General features: G+C 59.2%; 1 protein-coding gene across 1 annotated transcript in view; it reads right to left on the reverse strand.

Annotated features, from left to right (window-relative positions):
* Positions 1-361: 361 nt before the first annotated feature.
* Positions 362-20,804, reverse strand: part of NKAIN1 (sodium/potassium transporting ATPase interacting 1) — a 24,016-nt gene continuing 3,573 nt past the window's right edge. Inside the window, exons 2-7 of the mRNA XM_038161163.1 lie at positions 11,097-11,234; positions 10,066-10,146; positions 8,277-8,474; positions 7,649-7,709; positions 5,363-5,444; positions 362-2,373 (exon numbers count right to left, since the gene is read on the reverse strand). Coding sequence (XP_038017091.1) covers positions 2,364-2,373; positions 5,363-5,444; positions 7,649-7,709; positions 8,277-8,474; positions 10,066-10,146; positions 11,097-11,234 — 570 coding nt within the window. The 3' untranslated portion in view covers positions 362-2,363. The remainder of the gene's footprint in view (positions 2,374-5,362; positions 5,445-7,648; positions 7,710-8,276; positions 8,475-10,065; positions 10,147-11,096; positions 11,235-20,804) is intronic.

Genomic DNA, 20,804 nt, shown 5'->3' on the forward strand with positions numbered 1-20,804 from the left:
GCAGGGCTGGAGCCCCTCTGGAGCCAGGCTGGGAGAGCTGGGGGTGCTCCCCTGCAGAGGAGAAGGCTCCAGGGAGAGCTCAGAGCCCTTGCAGGGCCTGAAGGGGCTCCAGGAGAGCTGCAGAGGGACTGGGGACAAGGCCTGCAGGGCCAGCACACAGGGAATGGCTCCCAGTGCCAGAGGGCAGGGCTGGATGGGATCTTGGCAATGAGGAATTGTTCCCTGGCAGGGTGGGCAGGGGCTGGGCTGGAATTGCCAGAGCAGCTGGGGCTGCCCCTGCATCCCTGGCAGTGCCCAAGGCCAGGCTGGACACTGGGGCTGGGAGCACCTGGGACAGGGGGAGGTGTCCCTGCCATGGCAGGGGTGGCACTGGGTGGGATTTAAGCTCTCTTCCCAATCCAAAGCATTCCATGATATAAAATGGGGAAATCTGGGGCATTCAGAGCCCTGAGGAGGGAGGTGGCAGTATGAAGGAAGGGAAGAAGAGAAAAAGAATTTTTAAAAAAATTTAAAAACCACCCCCACCTTAGTCACCTGGACTGCCTGGGGAAGGGAAGTGCCCCAAAGCAGAACAGCACCAGCTGAAACTTTCCTTTGACTTTTATAATTACAGAATAGAAAAGAAATCCTCGATTCACGTTACAAAGACGGGCTCATAGAAAACCAAGCCAACGGAACAGAAACACCCAAGGTCCTGCAGCACCGTGCCCAGCTCCTGTGGAGCCCAGGGAGGGAGGGAGGCTCTTCCCAAGAGCTTCAATGCAGTGAGCTCTTCCTGCTGCTTCCTGCTGGGTTTGGGAAGGGTTGGTAGCAGGGGAGTGCCTGCCTGTCCATCCCATCTCATCCCATCCCGTCCCAGAGCAGGTCAGTGCAGCATCCTTGGTCCTGGAGAGGAAAATAAACCCCAAGGATGCTGCTGGCCCCAGGGCTTGGGGATGGGGATATGTTGTGGGGGATGAGGGGGATCACTGCCTGATAAACCCACCATTTTCCATGGAAAAAAGAGGGGCAAAGGGTGGAAAATTATTGCCTGTAGAGTTCACAGCTTGGCTGGAGGTGGTGGGGGCCGTGGGGGCTCAGCCCATCCCAGCTCCAGGCCCTGGCACTTCCAGCACTCCCTGTTGGGAAGGGTCAACAAACCATTCCAGGGTGTAAAAAATTCCCCTGGCACTGGAGGAGAAACAGCTGGGAGGTGAAACCCACCCAAATTCCCCAGCTCCCAGGAGGGCAGGGTGGGCTTCAGAGCAGATCCAGGGGTCTGGAGGAGCCACATCCCACAGGAAGGAGAGCGAGGAGCTTCTGGGAAGCTGGGACACTCCAGGAAACTCCCTTTTCCCCTTCCAGTTCCTTCCAAGGCTTTTCCTTCCCAGCTGATCTTCCTTCTGCAAAGCAATCCTGCCCACCCCACCTCACACCCCAAAAATCCCTCCCCCCGTGCCGGTGTCCCTGTGCCGCTGGAGCTGACGGATGGATGTGGCACCGAGACCCCCACGGATGAAGGGACCGGGGGGAACCCCCAGCCCTGGGCGAGGTTTGGGAGGGCCCTGGGGGGTCCCAGCGATGCTGAAGGCACGGTGTCAGCCTTGGGGGGGCCCGGCTCAGCCAGAGTCTACTCAGGCACTTTAAATTAAATAAAAACCCAAAGAAATGATTGGGGGAAAAAAAATCCCAAAGCAACCCAAAACATTCATCAGATCGTTCGGAGGGCGGGAACGGGGCTGGGCCACAGCAGCCTCGCTGTTCCCAGCTCGGAGCAAGGCCCCAGAATGTGGGCGGGAGGGGGGTGCAGGGGGACTTCGGGGTCCTGTGTGTCCCCCCGCGTCCCCAAATCCGGGGGTCGAGGCGATGCTGATGGACGGATCCGACTCCTCGGAGCATCCCAGAGCGAGCCCCTTGGCCGCCGCTTCATCCCGGCGTGGGGGCCGGAGAATTCCTGCCGGGAGCACGGTCCCGTGCGTGGAGCCAGTCTGAGCCAGATCCGGAGCTCCGCGAAATTGTCCCGAGCCCGCCTGTCCCCAGGGCGGTGCCTGTCCCTGTCCCTGTCCCCGTCCCGAGCCCGCTCCGCTGCTCCAAGGAAAAGCCAGGCCGGGAGAGGCAGATCCAGCGGTGTCCCGTGAGCGCTGCCACCTCGGCGCTGTCGCCGTGTCCCCACCGCGGGCAGGGTGGGAGCCCGGGGGTGGCACAGCCCACCCGCCCAGCGGCTCCCGGCGCTGCTGTCGCGATGTCCCGGGGGGCAGGAGGGGACGGGCGCTCGCCGTGGCGGCCCCGTCGCGCCGGGGGTGGTGGCATCAGGGCTGGTGGCATCAGGGCTGGTGGCATCAGGGCTGGTGGCTCCGCGGGGTCCTGGCGCCGCTGGCTCCCGGTTATCCCGAGCTGGAAGAGAGGGGACAGCGGGGGCTGGGACAGAGCCCGTGGGTGTCGTGGGGGACAAGGAGGCACAAAGGGACAAAGAGGGGACGGGAGGGGCTGGGAGAGACCCCGCGGGTGTCCCCATGTGGGGACAGAGCCGCAGCCAGAGGGGGGTAGGGACCTCTCATGGGGTCACTGCTCTCTTCCACCCCCAAAATGTCAGAGGGGCTGGGGAGCAGGGCTGGTGTCCCCTCACATGGGGACACCGTGCTCTTGGGGCTCATTCCTCTCTCTCCTTGTTGCGTCTATTATAATTCTATTTTTATTTTTATTTTTACGCTTGCTTTTGAGTTTTATTTTTATTTGTATTGTTGTTATTCTAATCAGCATTGTTATCGTTGTTATCATTAATAATCTTATTGTTGTCATTATTAATACTAATGATCCAGTTGCTAGTGCTACTATTGCTAGGATTATTATTATTATTATTATTATTATTATTATTATTATTATTATTATCTTTTGCTTAATTTCAGTTATTAAACTGTTGCTACCCCACAGGTTCTCCCTGTTACTTTTGTTGCTATTTTTATTTTTGTTGATAATAACACAGCTCCTCCTACAACCATTATGAATACTACTATTACTATTATTCCTGTTATTATATATTTTTTCATTTCAGTTATTAAACTGTTGTTACCCCACTGGCATTGCTGTTATTTTTCACATTATTTATAATAATAATACAGCTCCTCCTCCTACTGTTATTCTTGTTATTATATTTTTCTTAACCTCAATTATTAAGCTGGTGTTACCCCACAAGTCCTCCCTATTACTGTCGTTGCTATTTTTATTTTTATTAATAATAACAATGCACTTGCTACTACAACTGTTAACACCATTACTACTGTTATTATTGTTGTTATTATATTTTGCTTCGTTTCAATTATTAAACCATTGTTTTATCACAGGTTTTCCTTATCATTGTTGTTATTGTTAAAAACAACAACAACAATACAACAATATAACAACAACAACAACAAAACAACAACAACAACAATAATAATAATAACAATAACAACAATAATAATAATAATAATAATAATAATGCTATTGCTATTTCTATTATTCTTGTAATTATCCCCAGACCTCCCCCCCATGTCTGTTAATTCAATCACAGCTAATTAGAAACTGCAGAATGAGCTGTAATTGCTGCAGCCCGGCTGGCCCTGGGGACACGAGTGACCCTGGGGACACGGCTGGCCCTGGGGACACGAGTGACCCTGGAGACACGAGTGACCTGGAGACACGGCTGGCCCTGGGGACACGAGTGACCTGCCCCACAGAGCCAGGCCAGCCCTCGTTTGTCCCCTCACTGGTGAGAGGAGCAGTGGGACCCTGGTGTCCCCTCCCTGTCCCCTCCTTTGGGGACAGGGACACCCCTGAGTCCCTGAGCTGCCACTGCTGCCAGGGGGATGGAGGGGACACGGCAATGACAACGGCATTAATTAATCACTGGCTCATTAATGAGCTGCTGGGGACAGGGGGGAGCTGGCAGAGTGGTGACAGTGTCCTGTGCCACCCAACACCCCAGCCCGGGTCCCTGGCAGCTGGGGCGGTGCCAGGGGGACACTGGGGCTGGCAGAGGGCACAGGGAGGGCACAACCTCCCAGGATAGGGACAGGGACCCACCAGGAGCCGAGGTGTCCCTACCCGGTGACAGGGCCCCAGCCTTCTCTGCCAGCAGCGTTCGTGTCCCCTGTGTGTGTGAAGCTGCTGTTCCCAGCACCCCAAATCCGTTTGGAGCTGATTGCCCCAAACCCTGCAGCCTCCAGCACTGACCCCGCAGCCGTGGGGCGCGCTGGGCCTGCAGCACCCCGGCACCCCTGTGCCTGGGGGGGACACGGGGGTCAGGGTGGGCACCCCTGTGCCCCGGGGGTGACACGGGGGTCAGGGTGGGCTCCCCCCCTCAGGGTGGGCTCCCCCCGGGGGTGACACGGGGGTCAGGGTGGGCTCCCCTGTGCCCCGGGGGTGACACGGGGGTCAGGGTGGGCTCCCCTCTGCCCCGGGGGTGACACGGGGGTCAGGGTGGGCTCCCCTGTGCCTGGGGGTGACACGGGGGTCAGGGTGGGCTCCCCTGTGCCCTGGGGGTGACACGGGGGTCAGGGTGGGCTCCCCTGTGCCCTGGGGGTGATGTGGGGGTCAGGGTGGGCTCCCCTGTGCCCTGGGGGTGACATGGGGGTCAGGGTGGGCTCCCCTGTGCCCTGGGGGTGACACGGGGGTCAGGGTGGGCTCCTCTGTCCCTCTGCTCATGCTGGCTTTGTCCAGTCCCACCCAGGCAGGGCTGAAGTGACACAGGGGACATGTCCCATCCGTGGGACAGCACTCCTGGGTCCCCTCAAGGTGGGGGAGGACACCCCAGTAAGCCCCAGGATGTGGGTGCTGGCATGGGGAGGTGCCAATGCCACCGTCCACGTCCCCATCTGTGTCCCACCCACACGCGGGGGGCTGGGGACTCCCAGGGAAGGGCCAGCCCCGTGCAGGGCGCACAGGACCCACGGGTGCTCCTCTCTCCACCCCAGCAGTGTCCCCAGGGAGGGCCCAGCAGTGCCACAGATGGATTTGTCCCCTCCCAGCGCCTCTCCGCCTCCCTAATGGCATCGCCCGCCCTTGAATTTGCATACAAGGCTTAAAATACAATTAATTTTTGGCAGCGGGCAGAGCCTGCTCGCGGTTAATCCCTTTAGATTTGCCAGCCTTATCAGCTGGAGTGTTTATCGAGCTCGGCTTAGCGGGAAGGGAGAGCGAGGAGGAGTCGGCTGCGCTGATCGGGAGAGCCGCTGCTCCCCGGGAGAACAAACCGCAGCGAACACAAACCGCGATCCCCCCAAGCGCTCGGGCCCGCCCGGGGAGCCTGGGGACTTGCGGGGAGGATGCGCGGCCCCAAATGGGAGCTGTGACAGCGCCGCGGGCACACCGAGGGTCCTGCACCCCTGAACAGCCCGGGACTCACGTGTAGAGCGGCTGGAGCTGCAGGTGCGACGTCTTCTGGGGTGCCTGGTACCCGTAGGAGTCAAAGCCGCCGATGAAATCAACTGGGGAGAGCCGGGAGAGCAGCGGGGTGAGCCGGGAAGGGCGGCAGGGAGATCCCCGTGCGGCGGGGAACATCCCGGGCTGCAGCTGCACCCAGCGGAATGTGACACCCCAGGGAAATGCGACTTCTCAGGGGGCAGCTGGGAAGTCCACAGAGCCCTTGCAGGGCCTGAAGGGGCTCCAGGAGAGCTGCAGAGGGACTGGGGACAAGGCCTGCAGGGCCAGCACACAGGGAATGGCTCCCAGTGCCAGAGGGCAGGGCTGGATGGGATCTTGGCAATGAGGAATTGTTCCCTGGCAGGGTGGGCAGGGGCTGGGCTGGAATTGCCAGAGCAGCTGGGGCTGCCCCTGCATCCCTGGCAGTGCCCAAGGCCAGGCTGGACACTGGGGCTGGGAGCACCTGGGACAGGGGGAGGTGTCCCTGCTGCGGCAGGGGTGGCGCTGGGTGGGATTTTAGGTCCCTTCCCGCCCAAACCATCCCGTGATTCGGTGATCCTGAGCCACCACAGCATCCCAGGGAATCCCAGTGCTGCATTCCCAGGGGAATAAATCAGAACCACAAACTGGATCAGCTCAGAAGGGATCGCTGATGGTCACCCAGCCCAACTCAAGCAGGGTCCCCCGGGGCACTTGGAATTCTGTCCAGGCCGCTTTGGAGACCCCACAGGCTCTCTGGGCATTTTGGGAATGGAGCATCCAGGGAGGCACAGGGGCACCCCCGGCCAGGGCTTCACCCCAGGGAACAGCAGCCGGGATCGTGGCAGCATCCCGGGAAAACACCGCTGGGAAACGGGGGGAAGGAGCCGGAGCAGCTCCCGTGATGGCGGCGATTCCGTTCCCGTTCCATTCTCCCCACACAGCCTCGCTGGACAGAGGGCGAGCTTCCCTCTGCTGCCCGCGGAGTGGGCATTTCGGGAGAGTTCTGGGGGAACTAGCGCTCCTTTGGGGCTGTCACCTCGGGGCACTGCAGGCACGATAGATCGGCTTTGACCGCTGGCATTCCCAGCCTGGAGGCTCATCCCGCTCCGAGCCCGTTCCCGGCGGGATCACAGCCTGGCCCCTCGTCCCGAGTGGTGCCGGGGCAGCTCTGGGGGGCTGCGGGTGCCCTGGGGGGTTCTGGGGGTGCCCTGGGTGGGTGGACATGCCTCAACTTCTCGCAGATCCCCCCATGTTTCCCCAGACCTGGCCCCTCTCCCCAGCACAGCCAGCACAGGGATGGACTCCAGGTGCAGCCAGGCTGGGAATTCCATCCTTTCCAGGACCCCCAGCACCAGCCAAGTCCCCAAATCCCACACTGGGCTGGGTTATCCATGGGTGTCCAAGAGCTGAGAGCCCCAGGGGAGAGCCCCCCTCTCCCGCAATATTTCCCTTCCCCACTCAATATTCCACCAGCTCTCGATTTTGATGCCATCCACCCATTTCCAAATCTAATAAGATATTCCATTAAAAAGATGCATTTGCATCCCGGGCTGAGGCAGCATTAATATTAAAATTGTGTTGGATGCAGGAGTTTGTGGGAGTGCAAACGAGCTCCAGAGCCGCCAGCGCTGGATAAACCCTTTGGAAAGGAGCTGGTTCCTCAGGCAGTGGCCAGTTCCTCACGGAGATGTTTCATTTCCATGGGAAAGGAGGGGAAACACGGGGGTGCTGCAGCCCCAGGCTGGGTTGGGACCACCTGTGGGTCCGTGCCATGGGTGGGGTGCTGATCCCGGTGCTGATCCCGGGGAAGCAGCACATCCCTGCTGGGATCTGCCAGCTGGTGGGAATTAATTAATGGCAGATGAGCTTTTAATGCCCTTGGGCAGCCACAGCCTCGACCACCTGGTTCACTGGGGCTGGGGCGCTTCCCGAGGGGGGTTTGCAGGGAGCGGGGTGGGATCAGGAGGAGCAGATTGGACAGAAGTTAGCCTTCACTTTGCCTCAAATGCTGTTTCCCCCTGGTTTGGGGTGGAAACCTGGCAGTGGGGACACAGCCATGTCACTGTGGCTGTCGAGGGAGGAGAGAAGTGACAGCGGTCCCATCACACACCAGCAGCTCTGCCTCACCAGGGATGGGAAAATGGGGCAAAAACCCAACTAAAGGGATTTCCTCAGCTGCCTGGGACCCGGACGTTGCTTCCCCAGGCCCCGCTGGGAGCTGCCATCCCGCTCAGGGTGGCACCAGCCAAGGACATTGTGCCCCTGTCCCCCCAGCCAAGGCACTTACAGCTGTCCTCCTCCTCCAGGAACACTTTGCTGACGTAGCAGGCGTAGACGAAGCCGAAGAGCTGGGGAAAAACAGGGCAGGGAGAGGCTGGTTATGGGGTGATGGGCAGCACAACGGGCACGGTGCCAGCGCGGGCACGGCTGGGGGCCCGGGAGCAGCCAGAGCCCATCCCGGTGCAGTTCGGGGTGCAGCAGGGGTGGAGGGATTCAGCTGCACGGGGGGGGCTCTAAGGGGTCCAGAGCTGGCCCCCCACAGAGGGTGCTGAGCCCCACACAGTGCTGGGGGCCCCTTTGGGGACCCCGATTCCCCCTAAAGCTCCACTTTCGGGAGCTCTGCCTCCAGGCGTGTCCCACTGCCGCCTCCCTGTCACAGGGGGTGACAGTCACCGGCGTGGGGGGACCCTCCCTCCCAGCAGGCAGCTCATTCCCAGGGAGTGGCTCCTCCATCCCTGCAGCATCCAGCCCTCGACCTGACAAGTTTTGGGGTGGGACACACCCCTGGGGTGCTGGCAGGGCTCTGTCTGCTCCTCTCTGGGTGACAGAAACGCGTGACGGGGGCACCACGGCGCCTCTGCTGACCCCAGTCCCATTCCCGGTTTGGGCTGGAGGGTGAGGAGGGGCGCCCTTACCGCCAGGAAGATCTGCGTGGCGCTGCTCACCACCTCGATGTACTGGTAGTCGAGCAGGCAGCCGCTGACGGTGATGACGTGGTGGTCCTCGGGCGCCAGGTTGGAGTTGAGCACCGGCGTCACCAGGCAGCCCGGGCCGTTCTCCATCCACCACGAGCGGTGCAGGGACGTGTTGAAGGTCATGATGAAGTCCCGGTCCTGCAGCAGGAGGAGGAGGTTCTTTGTAGGAAGGTTGCACAGAAAATGGGTTTTCCCAAGGCGAGGATGCTCCCCGAGCAGGTGATCTCCCTGAGCCCCAGCCCCGCGGTTTGGGGCTTCCTCCCGCGCGGGCACCGTGGGCACCTGCTCAGGCAGCACCCGGGGGACAGGGTGACTGTCACAGAGCGGGCACCAGAGTGGCAGGGAAGGTGTTTGTGAGGCCTCCTGCCACCCCAGGGACGGGAGCATGGCAGCAACCCATCAGCGTGTTCAGGGATGCAGGGCAGCCCCTGCTGCTTCCCCTGGGCTTTCGGGGTGCCACGCCCTCATCCCAGTCCCAGGGAGCTCCTTGTCAGCCCCTCACAAGCTTTGGGGCTCTGCCTGGGTCCTCTCCAGCAGCTGTGGGGCGGCCTTGGGCAGGCAGCACCCCCCTGCAAGGCGGGGGTGATCCTCAGCCTCTGGCTGCCTCTTTCCACCCCACGAGGGTCCCCCTGGTACCTCTGGCTGGGCCCTCACCCCATGAGAATCCCCCTGCTACCCCTGGGGAGCCCCCACCCCCCAGAGAGCCCCCCCAGCCCCTCTCTGCCCTCCCCCACCCCCACAGGAAATCACCGATCTGGGATTAAAAGATTTTTGCTGCTGGGGGCGGCAAAAACCCCGAAAGGGAGCGAGTGGGTTTGGGTTTCGGGAGCTGGGGGATGTGGCTGAGGCACAGGGAAGAGGGGGAGCTGTGACGGCACCGGGGATTTCCACAAAAACCCGCGGTGGGAGGGAATCCTCCCCCTCTCCCCATCCTGCTGCGCACCCAGCGCTCCGGGAGAGCCTCGAATGCCCTGGAGCTGCTCGGGGAGATGTTCCCAGCCATGGGACACCCCCAGAGGCTTCGCCCTGCTCGGGCAGCACGGAGAGAGCGGAGCTGGCCGTCCCCAGCCCTCCGTGATGTCCCCAGAGCCGGGGAGGGACGCACAGGGACCCCGACCCTGGGCTCAGAGGTTCCCCCAGAGCAGCCGGTGCTGCCCCATCCCCGCGGGAAGTTTCGCTCTTTTCGGTGTAAAAGCTGCCATTTAACAGCGCGGGGTGTGGTGGAGGCGCAGCCCCATCACATCCTCACCCCATGGCCGCACGGTGACGTCCCAAAGCTGGGAATGCTGATCCCGGTGAGCCCCAGAAATCCCGGGAAAATTGGGAATTTACAGCAGGGGTTCTCCTCCTCTCACCCACTGCCCTCCCCATCCCTGCCAGAGACCCTGCCCCGAGCTTTCCTGCCCCCGCTCATCCCGTTCCCGGTGCTCCGCCTCTCCCTTATCCTCAGCGGAGATAAAGGAAATTCAGTTTGGGTTCAGAAACAGCCGCTCTTCTGCCACCCTGAGCTGTCCGTTTGTCCATCCCATCCCACGGGAATTCCGTGCTGCGGGGAGACGCCCCCGGCATCCGCTTTGCTGGGGGGCTGGGGCACCCCCGGGCCCTGGAGGGCACTTCTGGGGGAGAAGGAAGGGGAGGAGGAGGAGGAGGAGGAGGGCAAGGCCGGGCCAGCAGGCAGGACGGAAGGATGGAGGGCAGGAGGATGCAGGGAGGAAGGTGGGGTCGTTACCTGTGACAAGCGCCCGACCTCCAGGTAGAAGCAGATGATGAAGGCGTTCCAGCCGACCCACAGCACCAACCACACCGCGTACTGCGGGAGGAGACGGCTCAGGGCACGGGCACCCCCTCCAGCCCCGCTGCACCCCCACGCTGCACCCCCTCCAGCCCCGCTCCAGCCCCGCTGCACCCCTTCCAGCCCAGCTGCACCCCCTCCAGCCCCGCTCCAGCCCCGCTGCACCCCTTCCAGCCCCGCCGCTCCCGCTCCAGCCCCGCCGCTCCCCCTCCAGCCCAGCTGCACCCCCTCCAGCCCCTCTGTACCCCCACGCTGCACCCCTTCCATCCCCCCTCCAGCCCCACCGCTCCCCCTCCAGCCCCGCTGCTCTCCCTCCAGCCCCGCTCCGCCCGCTGCGTCCAGGGGTCCGGGCTGGGACCGTGGGATGACACAATGACACGATCACACAATGACACAATGACACAATGACACAATGACACGATCACACGATCGATCACACGATCACACAATGACACGATCACACGATCGATCACACGATCACACAATGACACGATCACACGATGACACGATCACACAATGACACGATCACACGATCACACGATCAATCACACAATCCCACGATCACAGCACAGTTTGGGGTGGGAGGGACCTTAGAGTTCATCAGTTAGGGGAGAACCCACGGGGGCCCAGGCATCATCCCAGGCTGGGTTTGTGAGTCCTGATCACAGGCGAGAATTAATGAGGTGGGGAAGGTGCTTGCCCGAGGTTTTCCCGAGGATGTGCACCCACCGGCTGTGCCTCAGTTTCCCCGTCCATAAAACTCCAAATACTCGTTGGATTTCCTTTGTGAGGGCTCCAATTCCTACCTCTGCCAAATCCCTCTATCCCACTCCCAGCCCTGTCCAGCCTGGCCCTGGGCACTGGCAGGGATGGAGCAGCCACGGCTTCTGTGTTCCCAGGGATACAGGAGGGACCCGGGGCTGAGCCCCCCGGGGCTGGTGCTGCTGCCCCCCCAGGGTGGTACCTACCATCATGAGGTATCTGGATCTGTACTGGATGGTCCCAAAAATGCCCAAAATCACGGCCATGATGTGCAGGAAGTTCGCCAGGATGGGGGCCCACTGGTATCCCAGGAAATCAAAGATCTGCCTCTCCAGAGCAGCGACCTGCAACAGAGCAGGGGAGGGGCAGGGGTCAGGGCCGGGCACCCCCGGGGCGCTGAGGGCAAGGAGCAGCTGGGAATCGCTGGGAATTCCATGGATAACGGGTTGGGTAGGCTGGAATGTCTGTGTGATGCACTGGCCAGCAGGACTGGGGCTTTTGGGGATCATTGGAGCTAAAAGGGGAAGCCACGGAGACGTTGACCCCACTCTGTGCCTCACTGCCCCAGCACTCAGAGCCCGGGCACTGCTGAAAACCCATCCGAAGGAGGATTTATGGCAGGAAAAGCCTCCAGCTCCCGTATTTTGATTTCCAGCCCATCCTCTGTGGGTCCATGGGGCTCTGATGGCCGTTACCATCTGCAACCCACAAACGGGGCCGTGCTGCAGGGGGTAAATCCCCCCGGCAGCCGAGGGGACCCAGCCCTGATCCCAGCACTAATTCATGGCTCCATTGCTCCTAATCACAGGATTAGCTCCAAGGAAGGGGTGAGCAAAGGCGAGGTGGGAGCTCTGGAACATTCAGCAATGGGTTAAATTTTTAAAAAAATGGGGATTTTGGATGAGGCCATGGCTCTTTAGAGAACTTTTAAGGGAGTTTTAGGGGACTTGAGGGTGCTGACACACCGCAAGGTGCAGGGACAGGTTGGCAGCAGCCTGGAAAACCCAAATTTTTTTCCAGTTGTCTTACTCAGCCCTGTCCTGTCACTCTTTGAGGTGCCCCAGATTCACCCTGAGGGCTTCAGGGCCTCCTGTTCTCTTCACAGAATCATTCCCCAATTTTCTGCCACAGAAAGGGGGAGTTAATCCTGAAAACCATGAGAAAAAAGGGGTTTGCCTCTCGCCTCCATTCCCCAGCAGCTCCCACAGGGATCTGGAATCAGGGGACAACCCGCGGGGGCCCAGGCATCATCCCTGCCTTAGTGAGCCTAATTACAGGCGAGAATTAATGAGGTGGGGAAAGTGCATGCCTGAGTTTTTCCCAGGAATGTGCATCCACCAGCTGTGCCTCAGTTTCCCCATCCATAAAACTCCAAATACTCATTGAATTTCCTTAGTGAAGCCTCTAATTCCCACTGATTTCAGCCCAGCTCCACCCTAGGGCTGGGATATCCCATCCCCTACCCTATCCCTGGGGTAGGATCTGCTGGATCAGTGCCAGCAGGACCCTGATTTTAATTAAAGGTGATGCAAACCCTTGGAGCAGCAGCCCCTGGGTCTGTGGGGCCGGGACAAGGCTGTTTGCACTGAAACTGAATTCACTTCCCTGCTCGTTCAGCTCTCCGAGGAAACAGCCTCTGGAAACACTCACAGGCAGGCTGTAAATCTCCTCAATTGAGGAATGTAAATAATAAATGATACCGGGAGCGCAGTGCTCGGGGTTTATGGCCACCCATCCGTCTGGGGGCTGTCACTGGAGCTGCTTAACGGGAGCTGGATGGGAGCTTTGGGTATCAGGGATGCTCCCAGCTGAGGGATGGGGCTGGAGAGTGTGGCACTCACGTTCTCTGAAAAATCCCTTCGCCCAGGGCTTTTCTCCTGGGAAGCTGAGAAGCCTCAGGGAAAAGGAAAACAATTCTGATCTCATTTGCTTCTCCTGTGCTGTGCTCGTGTGGAATGTGTTTGGGGATTGTTCACCCACAGGTGATTGTTCCATTGGATCTGCTGGGAGTTGTTTTCACTCTTTGGCCACTCAGGGCCAAGCTGTGTCAGACTCTGGAGAGAGTCACGAGTTTTCATTAGTATCTTTCTAACCTTCTGTAAATATCCTTTCTGTATTCTTTAGTACAGTTTAGTTTAGCATTCTTTAATATAATATAGTATCATAAAATAATAAATGAGCCTTCTGAGAACGTGGAGTCAGGTTCAGCACTCCTGCCTTCGTTGGGGCACCCCGCAAATCCAGTGGGGGGAACCTCTGAGGGCATCCCATGGAGCTGGGAGTGAAGGGATCACGCCCGTGTGGCTCCTTAATTCCAGCCTGAAAGAGGAGGAGCTGGGAAGACCCTGCTTGAAGCAAACCCTTCTCCATCCCACAGAGGCAGAATTCGGGATAAGCACCACAGTTTCCCCACGGATGAGCTAATTAGGGGCTGCTAATTGCACCACAGAGCTCTGCTGGAGCCGCCCCAGCAGGTCCAGCCCCGCTCCCTGGCTGTGTTATTCCAGCTTTTTCCCTCCGTGGGAAGAGCAGATCTCGGATTTTCCATCCTCGTGGGATGCAGCCTAAGGTTCAGAGACAGAGACTCACAAAGGCAGCGTGGCTGCAGCTCCCCAGCTCTCAGTGCCCGCCGAGAATCCCAGGAATCCCAAGGGCATCCCAAGGGCATCCCAAGGCCAGCCTCACGCGTGTCACGAGTCGGGAAACTGAGGCACAGCCTCCAGCGGGAGAGTCCAGGTTTGGTGCCCCTGCCCAGGGAATTGCGGGGCTGAGTGAGCACCCTCAGCTCCGAGCTGCTCCTCGGGCTGCTCCAGCCCCCGGAGCATCATCCCCGATCCTTGTGGGAGAAAATGGCCCTGGGAGGGACCTCCAGGACCCCCAGCCCTTCGGCGACAGCAGCCCTGGCTCCGCGGCATCTCAAGGAACTTGCCAGCAGCATCCAACACAGCCAGAATTATTCCGCGGGGCTCAGAGCATCCTCCCTGCCCCTGGAATGGGAATTCCTGCTGCTCCCAGCACCCCCAGCCCCAGAGCCTCCGGAGCCGGGATGCAAACGCCGTCCCACTGCCAATTAAGATAAACCTGCGGCTGATCAATGCAACGAGTTTTAGGGCTCCCTCTTAATTAAACACTCCCGAGTTCATCGATCGGCCCCAAAACTTCGCTCTGCAGCAAATCCCAGCAATTAGCTGGGGGCGGGCGCTGGTCCCGCTCATCCCGGCCTGAAAGGGATTTGTTTGCCCCGGGAAACTGGAGCGGGAGGGCAGGGCAGTGCCGGGAGGGGACACAAGCTCAGCTGGGGCTCAGGGAGATGGCACCAGGGAGGCAGAGCTGGGGGAAAGTGGGATTTTTCTGGCGTGCTGGCACCAAATGTAAGAGGGAAGGAGTTCCTCTGTCCCTGGATCACGCGTTGGTTTCAGCCCCCTCGCCTTCTTCCAAACCCATCCCATCACTCCAAGTTTTCCCAGTCCTTAACCCCCACAAGGAGGGTGGGAGAGCTGGATCCTGCTCTGGCTGTGCTGGGAGCAGTGCAGGGTCACCAGGAGCCCCTTCCCACAGCTGAGAAACTGAGCTTGGAAATCCGACTGCGAGGGGGGAGTGCTGGGTGAACACCCCGGACCCAAAACCTGGGAAAGCAGGAACCTTCCTGCCCAGCAGCTCCTCCGGGAACCAGAGAATCCCAGAATGGTTCGAGTTGGAAAGGACCTTAAATGACCTTAAATCCCACCCCATTCCCACGGCAGGGACACCTCCCCCTGTCCCAGGTGCTCCAGCCCCAGTGTCCAGCCTGGCCTTGGGCACTGCCAGGGATCCAGGGGCAGCCCCAGCTGCTCTGGCAATTCCAGCCCAGCCCCTGCCCACCCTGCCAGGGAACAATTCCTCATTGCCAAGATCCCATCCAGCCCTGCCCTCTGGCACTGGGAGCCATTCCCTGTGTGCTGGCCCTGCAGGCCTTGTCCCCAGTCCCTCTGCAGCTCTCCTGGAGCCCCTTCAGGCCCTGCAAGGGCTCTGAGCTCTCCCTGGAGCCTTCTCTCTCTTCCTGGAGCAGTCAGGACCCGGAGCAGGTGCTGGGCAGGATCCTGGAGCAGGCAGGATGCTGCTCCCGGCTCCCTGCTGCTCCTCAGCCCCGCAGCAGCAGCTGCACCTCGGGCTGAGCTCTGAGCTCCGCTCCGGGCAGGGCTCCTGGCCCCCCATGGGTCATTATCCCGCAGCCGGGTGATTTCCTCCCGCACACCATATGCCCGAGGCTCGCCAGGGATTTAACTCTTCATTCGGCCGCGTTTTGAGGAGATGTGGCCGTTCTGACTCGCGTGCCGCGGCCGGAGGTGCTGAGACAGCCCCGCTCGCCCCGTCCCGGAGCCGCCGCCACCTCTGGGAGTTCTGGTCCCAAAACAACATCGGGGTTCGGAGAGAAACCCCCCGGGGCGGCGTTTGCAAGGCAGCGGGATGCCCGATCCATAAGGAATGCTCTCCACAGCCCCCGGCTGATGGAGCATCCCTGGAGCTCCGGCCCAGCCCCAGGGACAGCCGCGCCCGGTCCCACCCCAAAGGTGATCCAGGACCCCGCATCCCCACCCCGACCCCCTAACAGGCTCCCCCCTCCCCCAGCCCCTCTTTTTGAGGCCGTTCAGGGCATTTTGGCTCTGCCAACGCCTCCCTTGCCCATGAGGAGCCCCAGGAGCCGTGGGAAGCGGCTCCGCCCCGCAGCCCCGGCCCCGGGACGGGGAATCGGCCGCGATTTAAATGAGAGGAGAGTACGGTTGGCTGTTACGGAGGTGCAAACACCGCTGTGAACCCAGGGACTTCATTTAATGACTTGGAAACAAGTTCCTGACCTACTTCCATCTGCAAACACCTTCATGAAATCACAGATGGAAAGAAACGCAAGGCGCCCATCCCTCTCCAGCATCGGGTGGGGACGAGCAGGATGCAGCCCCAGCTGGAACGAGGCCCCGATGCAGGAGCAAAACCACGGCAGGAGCAGAAACTGGGGGGAAAGAGGCACAAATGGGGTCCTTCCCCAGCTGGGACAGTCCCTGGTGGATGCCGCAGGTTTTGGGGCCCCTGTGAACCCCCCAGGTGGGAGCTCCCACCGCGTGGCTGGAGCATCCCTGGTGCCCGGGATGTGGCACTGGGGACACTTGGGGTGCCCAGGGTCCCCCGCCAGGGCCCTCCAGCATCCACCGCTCACCCCACGGCTTCCCCTGCTCTCTCCCATCCGATGCCCCCTCCCCTTTCCCAGTTATTTATTTCATTTCCCCGCATCCGGCGGCGTTGCCATGGGAACGCAGGCCCGGCTGGATGCGCCTGTCTGTACCCCGGGATCCCGATGGAATCTGCCCCATGGGATGCACCCCTGGGGGCGTCCCCACCCCTGGGACCCCCTGGGGACCCCAGGGTGTCCCCCCTCGGGTGCCCTCCAAGCCCTGCTCCCACATCCGTGCTCCTGGCTCCGTCCGTCCCTGAGGTTCCATCAGGGAGGGCTGGAAAATGCAGCCCTGGGGGGGCTAACAGTTATTATTATTATTATTATTATTATTATTATTATTATTATTTCCCCTAAATGTAGCTGATCAAACCCGGCCCATCTTGTTCTGGCTCCACCACAGGAAAGGGAAACTGAGGCACAGCATAGAGACACCCCCCCCACCCCCCCAAACCTTCTGAGATGCTGGGAACGCTGAAATCCAGGGAATTTGGTGTTCCCGCGTGGGGAGGGGATGCTCCACGATCACCTCCCGATGATTGTCACCCCGGAGGAAGCTCCTCCTCATTTCCACCCCTAAAACAAAGCCCTGGGCCCCCTCAGCTCCCAGCCTGCGGGGTCTGGCTGCATTCGGCTCCAATACCCCCATAAGAACCCCGGGAATTCTGATTTATTTTTTTCCCCCTGAAAACACCACAAATTCCCAATTTCCCCAGGAGCAGGCAGGTCTAACCGATTTACCGCTGCTAAAATATCTCCTTAACTCTGACACAACACGGCATTTATATTTCACTGAGCTTTAGCACAACGCCCCGGCTCCTGTTGGCAGCATCCCACAAATGCTGCTGCCAGATCCCTTTCCCCTCCTGCCTCCCAGCCAGGAAACTTTTCCACGCCGAGGGAAAGCCGGGGCGATCGAAGCAGCTCAATTTCCTGCCCGCCCATCGCACGCTGCCCTCCCGCACAGCGGCTGGGTGTTCCCGAGGGGCACTGCTCCATCCATCCCCTCGGAACTGCTGTTCCTGCAGGAGGGAGCCGGGCTGGATGTTCCCAGGGGAACCGCTCCATCCATCCCCTCGGAACTGCTGTTCCTGCAGGAGGGAGCCGGGCTGGATGTTCCCGAGGGGCACTGCTCCATCCATCCCCTCGGAACTGCTGTTCCTGCAGGAGGGAGCCGGGCTGGATGTTCCCGCGGGGAACCGCTCCATCCATCCCCTCGGAACTGCTGTTCCCACAGGAGGGAGCCGGGCTGGATGTTCCCGAGGGGAACCGCTCCATCCATCCCCTCGGAACTGCTCCTCCTGCAGGAGGGAGCCGGGCTGGATGTTCCCGAGGGGAACCGCTCCATCCATCCCCTCGGAACTGCTGCTGCTCCTGCAGGAGGGAGCCGGGCTGGATGTCCCCGCGGGGCACTGCTCCATCCATCCCCTCGGAACTGCTGCTCCTGCAGGAGGGAGCCGGCACGGTTCCGCTCATCCCGGGCTGGTGCTCAGCATCCCCCAGCGTCACCTGGCAGTGACCTCGGCAAGCCCAGGGTGCCCTGGTGGGGAGACACGGGGTGGTGGCACTTATGGGAGGGGATGAGAGGGTGCCAGGAGTGTCCCCGGAGAGAGGAATGCAGTGGGAACAGCCCAGGGGGGAAACTGAGTCACAGGGCTGTGACCACAGCTGGACCCAGCGTTCCAGTGAGGCTGAGGTCACTGGTGGTGAGCCTGCCCTGCTGTGCCTCGGTTTCCCTGGAAAACAGCCTGATTCCTGCTCAGCATCTGCTCTCCTGCCAAGGGGGAGCAGGTCCATGGAGCAGGTTCTCAGGGAAACTGAGGCACAGCAGAGTGCAGGGAAGCTCCAGCCCTGGAGAAAAGCTGTGCCTTGGGAACACCAAGCTGGGAGCTGCTCCAAACCTGTGGGAGCAGGGCTGGCCCCTCTGGAGTGACCAGAGAGTCTGCTGTTCTCCCAGCCATCCATCCCATGGTATCCCACTGTATCCCATTGTATCCCTTTGTGTCCCATACCACCCACCCGTTCCCAATCCCATTCATGCCAATCCCATCCCAGTCCATCCATTTTATGCATCCCACACATCCCACTGTATCCCATCCTATCCCAATCCCATTCCATCCATTCTGTGCATCCCACATATCCCATCCCTCTGTATCCCATCCCATGCCATTGTGTCCCATACCACCCATCCATTCCCAATCCCATTCATGCCAATCCTATCCCACCCCATTCCATCCATTCTGTGCATCCCACATATCCCATCCCCATCCCACTTTATCCCATTTTATCCCACTGTATCCCATCATGCCAATCCCATTCCATCCATTCTATCCCATCCCATCCCACATCCCATCCCCCCATCCCATTCTAGCATCCCAAATCCCAATCAATCAATCAATCCCTGTCCCATCCAAGGCAGATCCCTGAGCCCCAGCTCAGCCTTGCAGGAATTTGTTATCCCCAGGGACATCGGCCCCTAAACCAACAGCCCCAAAGAAAATCAGGATTAATCCAGGACCTCGAGCAGGCATCCCCTTGGAGAGCCCCAGCAGAAGCCACTGAGAGGTGGAGCGTTAATTAAAATGCAGGAAAAATCCCTAAAAACCCCACGAGCAAATGGGGAATTGCTCAGGGCTGAAACCTGGGCGGTGTTGGGTTTTAATCTGTGAGCTCGGGGATGGAATGTAGGGAATGTGGGTTTAAACCTGGCAGATCTTGGGCCTAGGTCTGAGCAAACTAGGGCTTAAATTTGGGAGGTTTTGGGCTTAAATTTGGGGACTCATTAGCTGAGATCTGGGGAAGCTGGGGCTTAATTTTGGGATCTAAGATTTAGGACAGCTTGTGCTTTAATCTGGGTTTAGGTTTTGGATTTGGGGATCTTGGTCTTAGATCTGATGGATTTGGGGTTTAAATTTTAGGGGATTTTGTGTTTTAATTTGGGAGATCTTGGATTTCACTTTCAGGGATTTTGTCCTTATATTTGGGGGACTTGGGGCTTAAATTTGGGGAATTTGGGGCTTAGATATGGGGGATCTTGGGCTCAAATTTGGGAATCTTAGGTTTAAATTTGGGGAATTTTGTCCTTATATTTGGGGAATTTAGGGGTTAAATTTGGAGGATTTGGGGCTTAAATATGGGCGATCTTGAGCTCAAATTTGGGAATCTTGGGTTTAACTTTGGGGCACTGCACAGCCAGAGTGAATAAGATGGGCAGCCAGGAGCGATGTGGGGAGCCTGACTCCCTAAATCACACATTCCGGGAATGACACAGACAAAGGCTGGGGCTGGACGTGGGAGGGGACCAGGCAGGGAAGAGCAAAGGAATGGGACAACCTGCTCCAAAAATTTGCCAAAGCCCAGCAGATGGGGCGGGATGGATGCCGGAGGAGATGCCCCAGCAGCCCGCGGTGGACACGGATCAAGCCGTGCTGATTTTCCCGGTTTTGTCCTTTCTCCTGACACCTGGGAGAAGCCAGAGGTATTTCCCCCCAAATCTCAACTGATGCCTCAAAGACACCGTTAATATAATCCCACAGAGGAGAGGGAAAAAATGAATATATTATATACATATGTATACCAAAAAAATGTCCAATTTACTGACTTCTTTAGCGCCCCTTTCCGTAACCAATCCTCCCAGGGAAGAGCCCCCGATTAAAGCCAAGCGCATCGCTATGGAAACCGGCATTCCCTCCTCCACGGCCCGCGGGCTGCGAAGGAGAAGCCGGGCTGGGGAAATCTGCCTGGTAACAACCCCGCTAACGAGCCGGGGAGCGAAAATAATCCCTGCGAGCGCCGGCGCCGCCAAAGGAGCAGCCGGCGGCAGCCGGTGGGGAGGCGAAACGGCTCCCAAAATATTGATTTTTCTGGGATTGTTTTGGAGGAGGAGGGGACGCTCCCACATCCTGGAGGGATGAGCGGACATCTGGAGGTGGTTCCCGTGTGCGCCCACCCAGCCCGGCGGGTGTGGGTGCTCCTTCCAGCGTTTATCCAATTTTTTAGCGTTAAAACCGCGGATCAAACAACGCAGGTCTGAGGGATTCGCCTGCCCGGCGACGTGGGAGCTGCCGGCGCAAATGGGATTTGTGGGATGAGCCCGGTGGGTTTCCCTCTCCTCGGGGTAATTCCACAACCCACGGGCACCACCCCCACTGCCCGCTCCCATCATGGGCTTAAATCCTGGGTGGGTGGGGGCTGGAATTTGGGGATCTTGGTCTTGGATCTGGTGGATTTTTGTGCTTAAATTTTGGGGAGTTTGGGCTTACATTTAGGGCTTAAATATGGGAGAGTTTGGGCTTAAATATGGGAAACCTTTAGTTTAAATTTGGGGGATTTGTATTTTTAATATGGGGGATTTGGAGCTTAAATATGGGAGCAACCCCCCCCCCCCCCCCCCCCCCCCAATGGGTGAGAATTTCTTGGAGAATTGGGGATTTATTCTTATTTCTCCATTGAATAATGGGACCCGGAGGGTTTGGGGTCTCCTCCTGGCTGGATCAGCACCCTGGAAGGAGGAGGTGCTGGGATAGAAATTCCCTTGGGCTGTAAGGAAATGATAGGGGGTGGGAGAGATGAGTGGCAGGGAAAGGGCTGGGATGTTCCCTGAGCCCTCAAGGAGCTTTTTGGGGTGCAAAAGTCTGCCCAGGATATCTCAGTATCCACTGAGGAATTCAATAACAATCCCATCACCATTCTTCCTGAAATGCCCCAT

Source organism: Motacilla alba, chromosome 23, assembly GCF_015832195.1.
Source record: "Motacilla alba alba isolate MOTALB_02 chromosome 23, Motacilla_alba_V1.0_pri, whole genome shotgun sequence".
Taxonomy (NCBI): domain Eukaryota; kingdom Metazoa; phylum Chordata; class Aves; order Passeriformes; family Motacillidae; genus Motacilla; species Motacilla alba.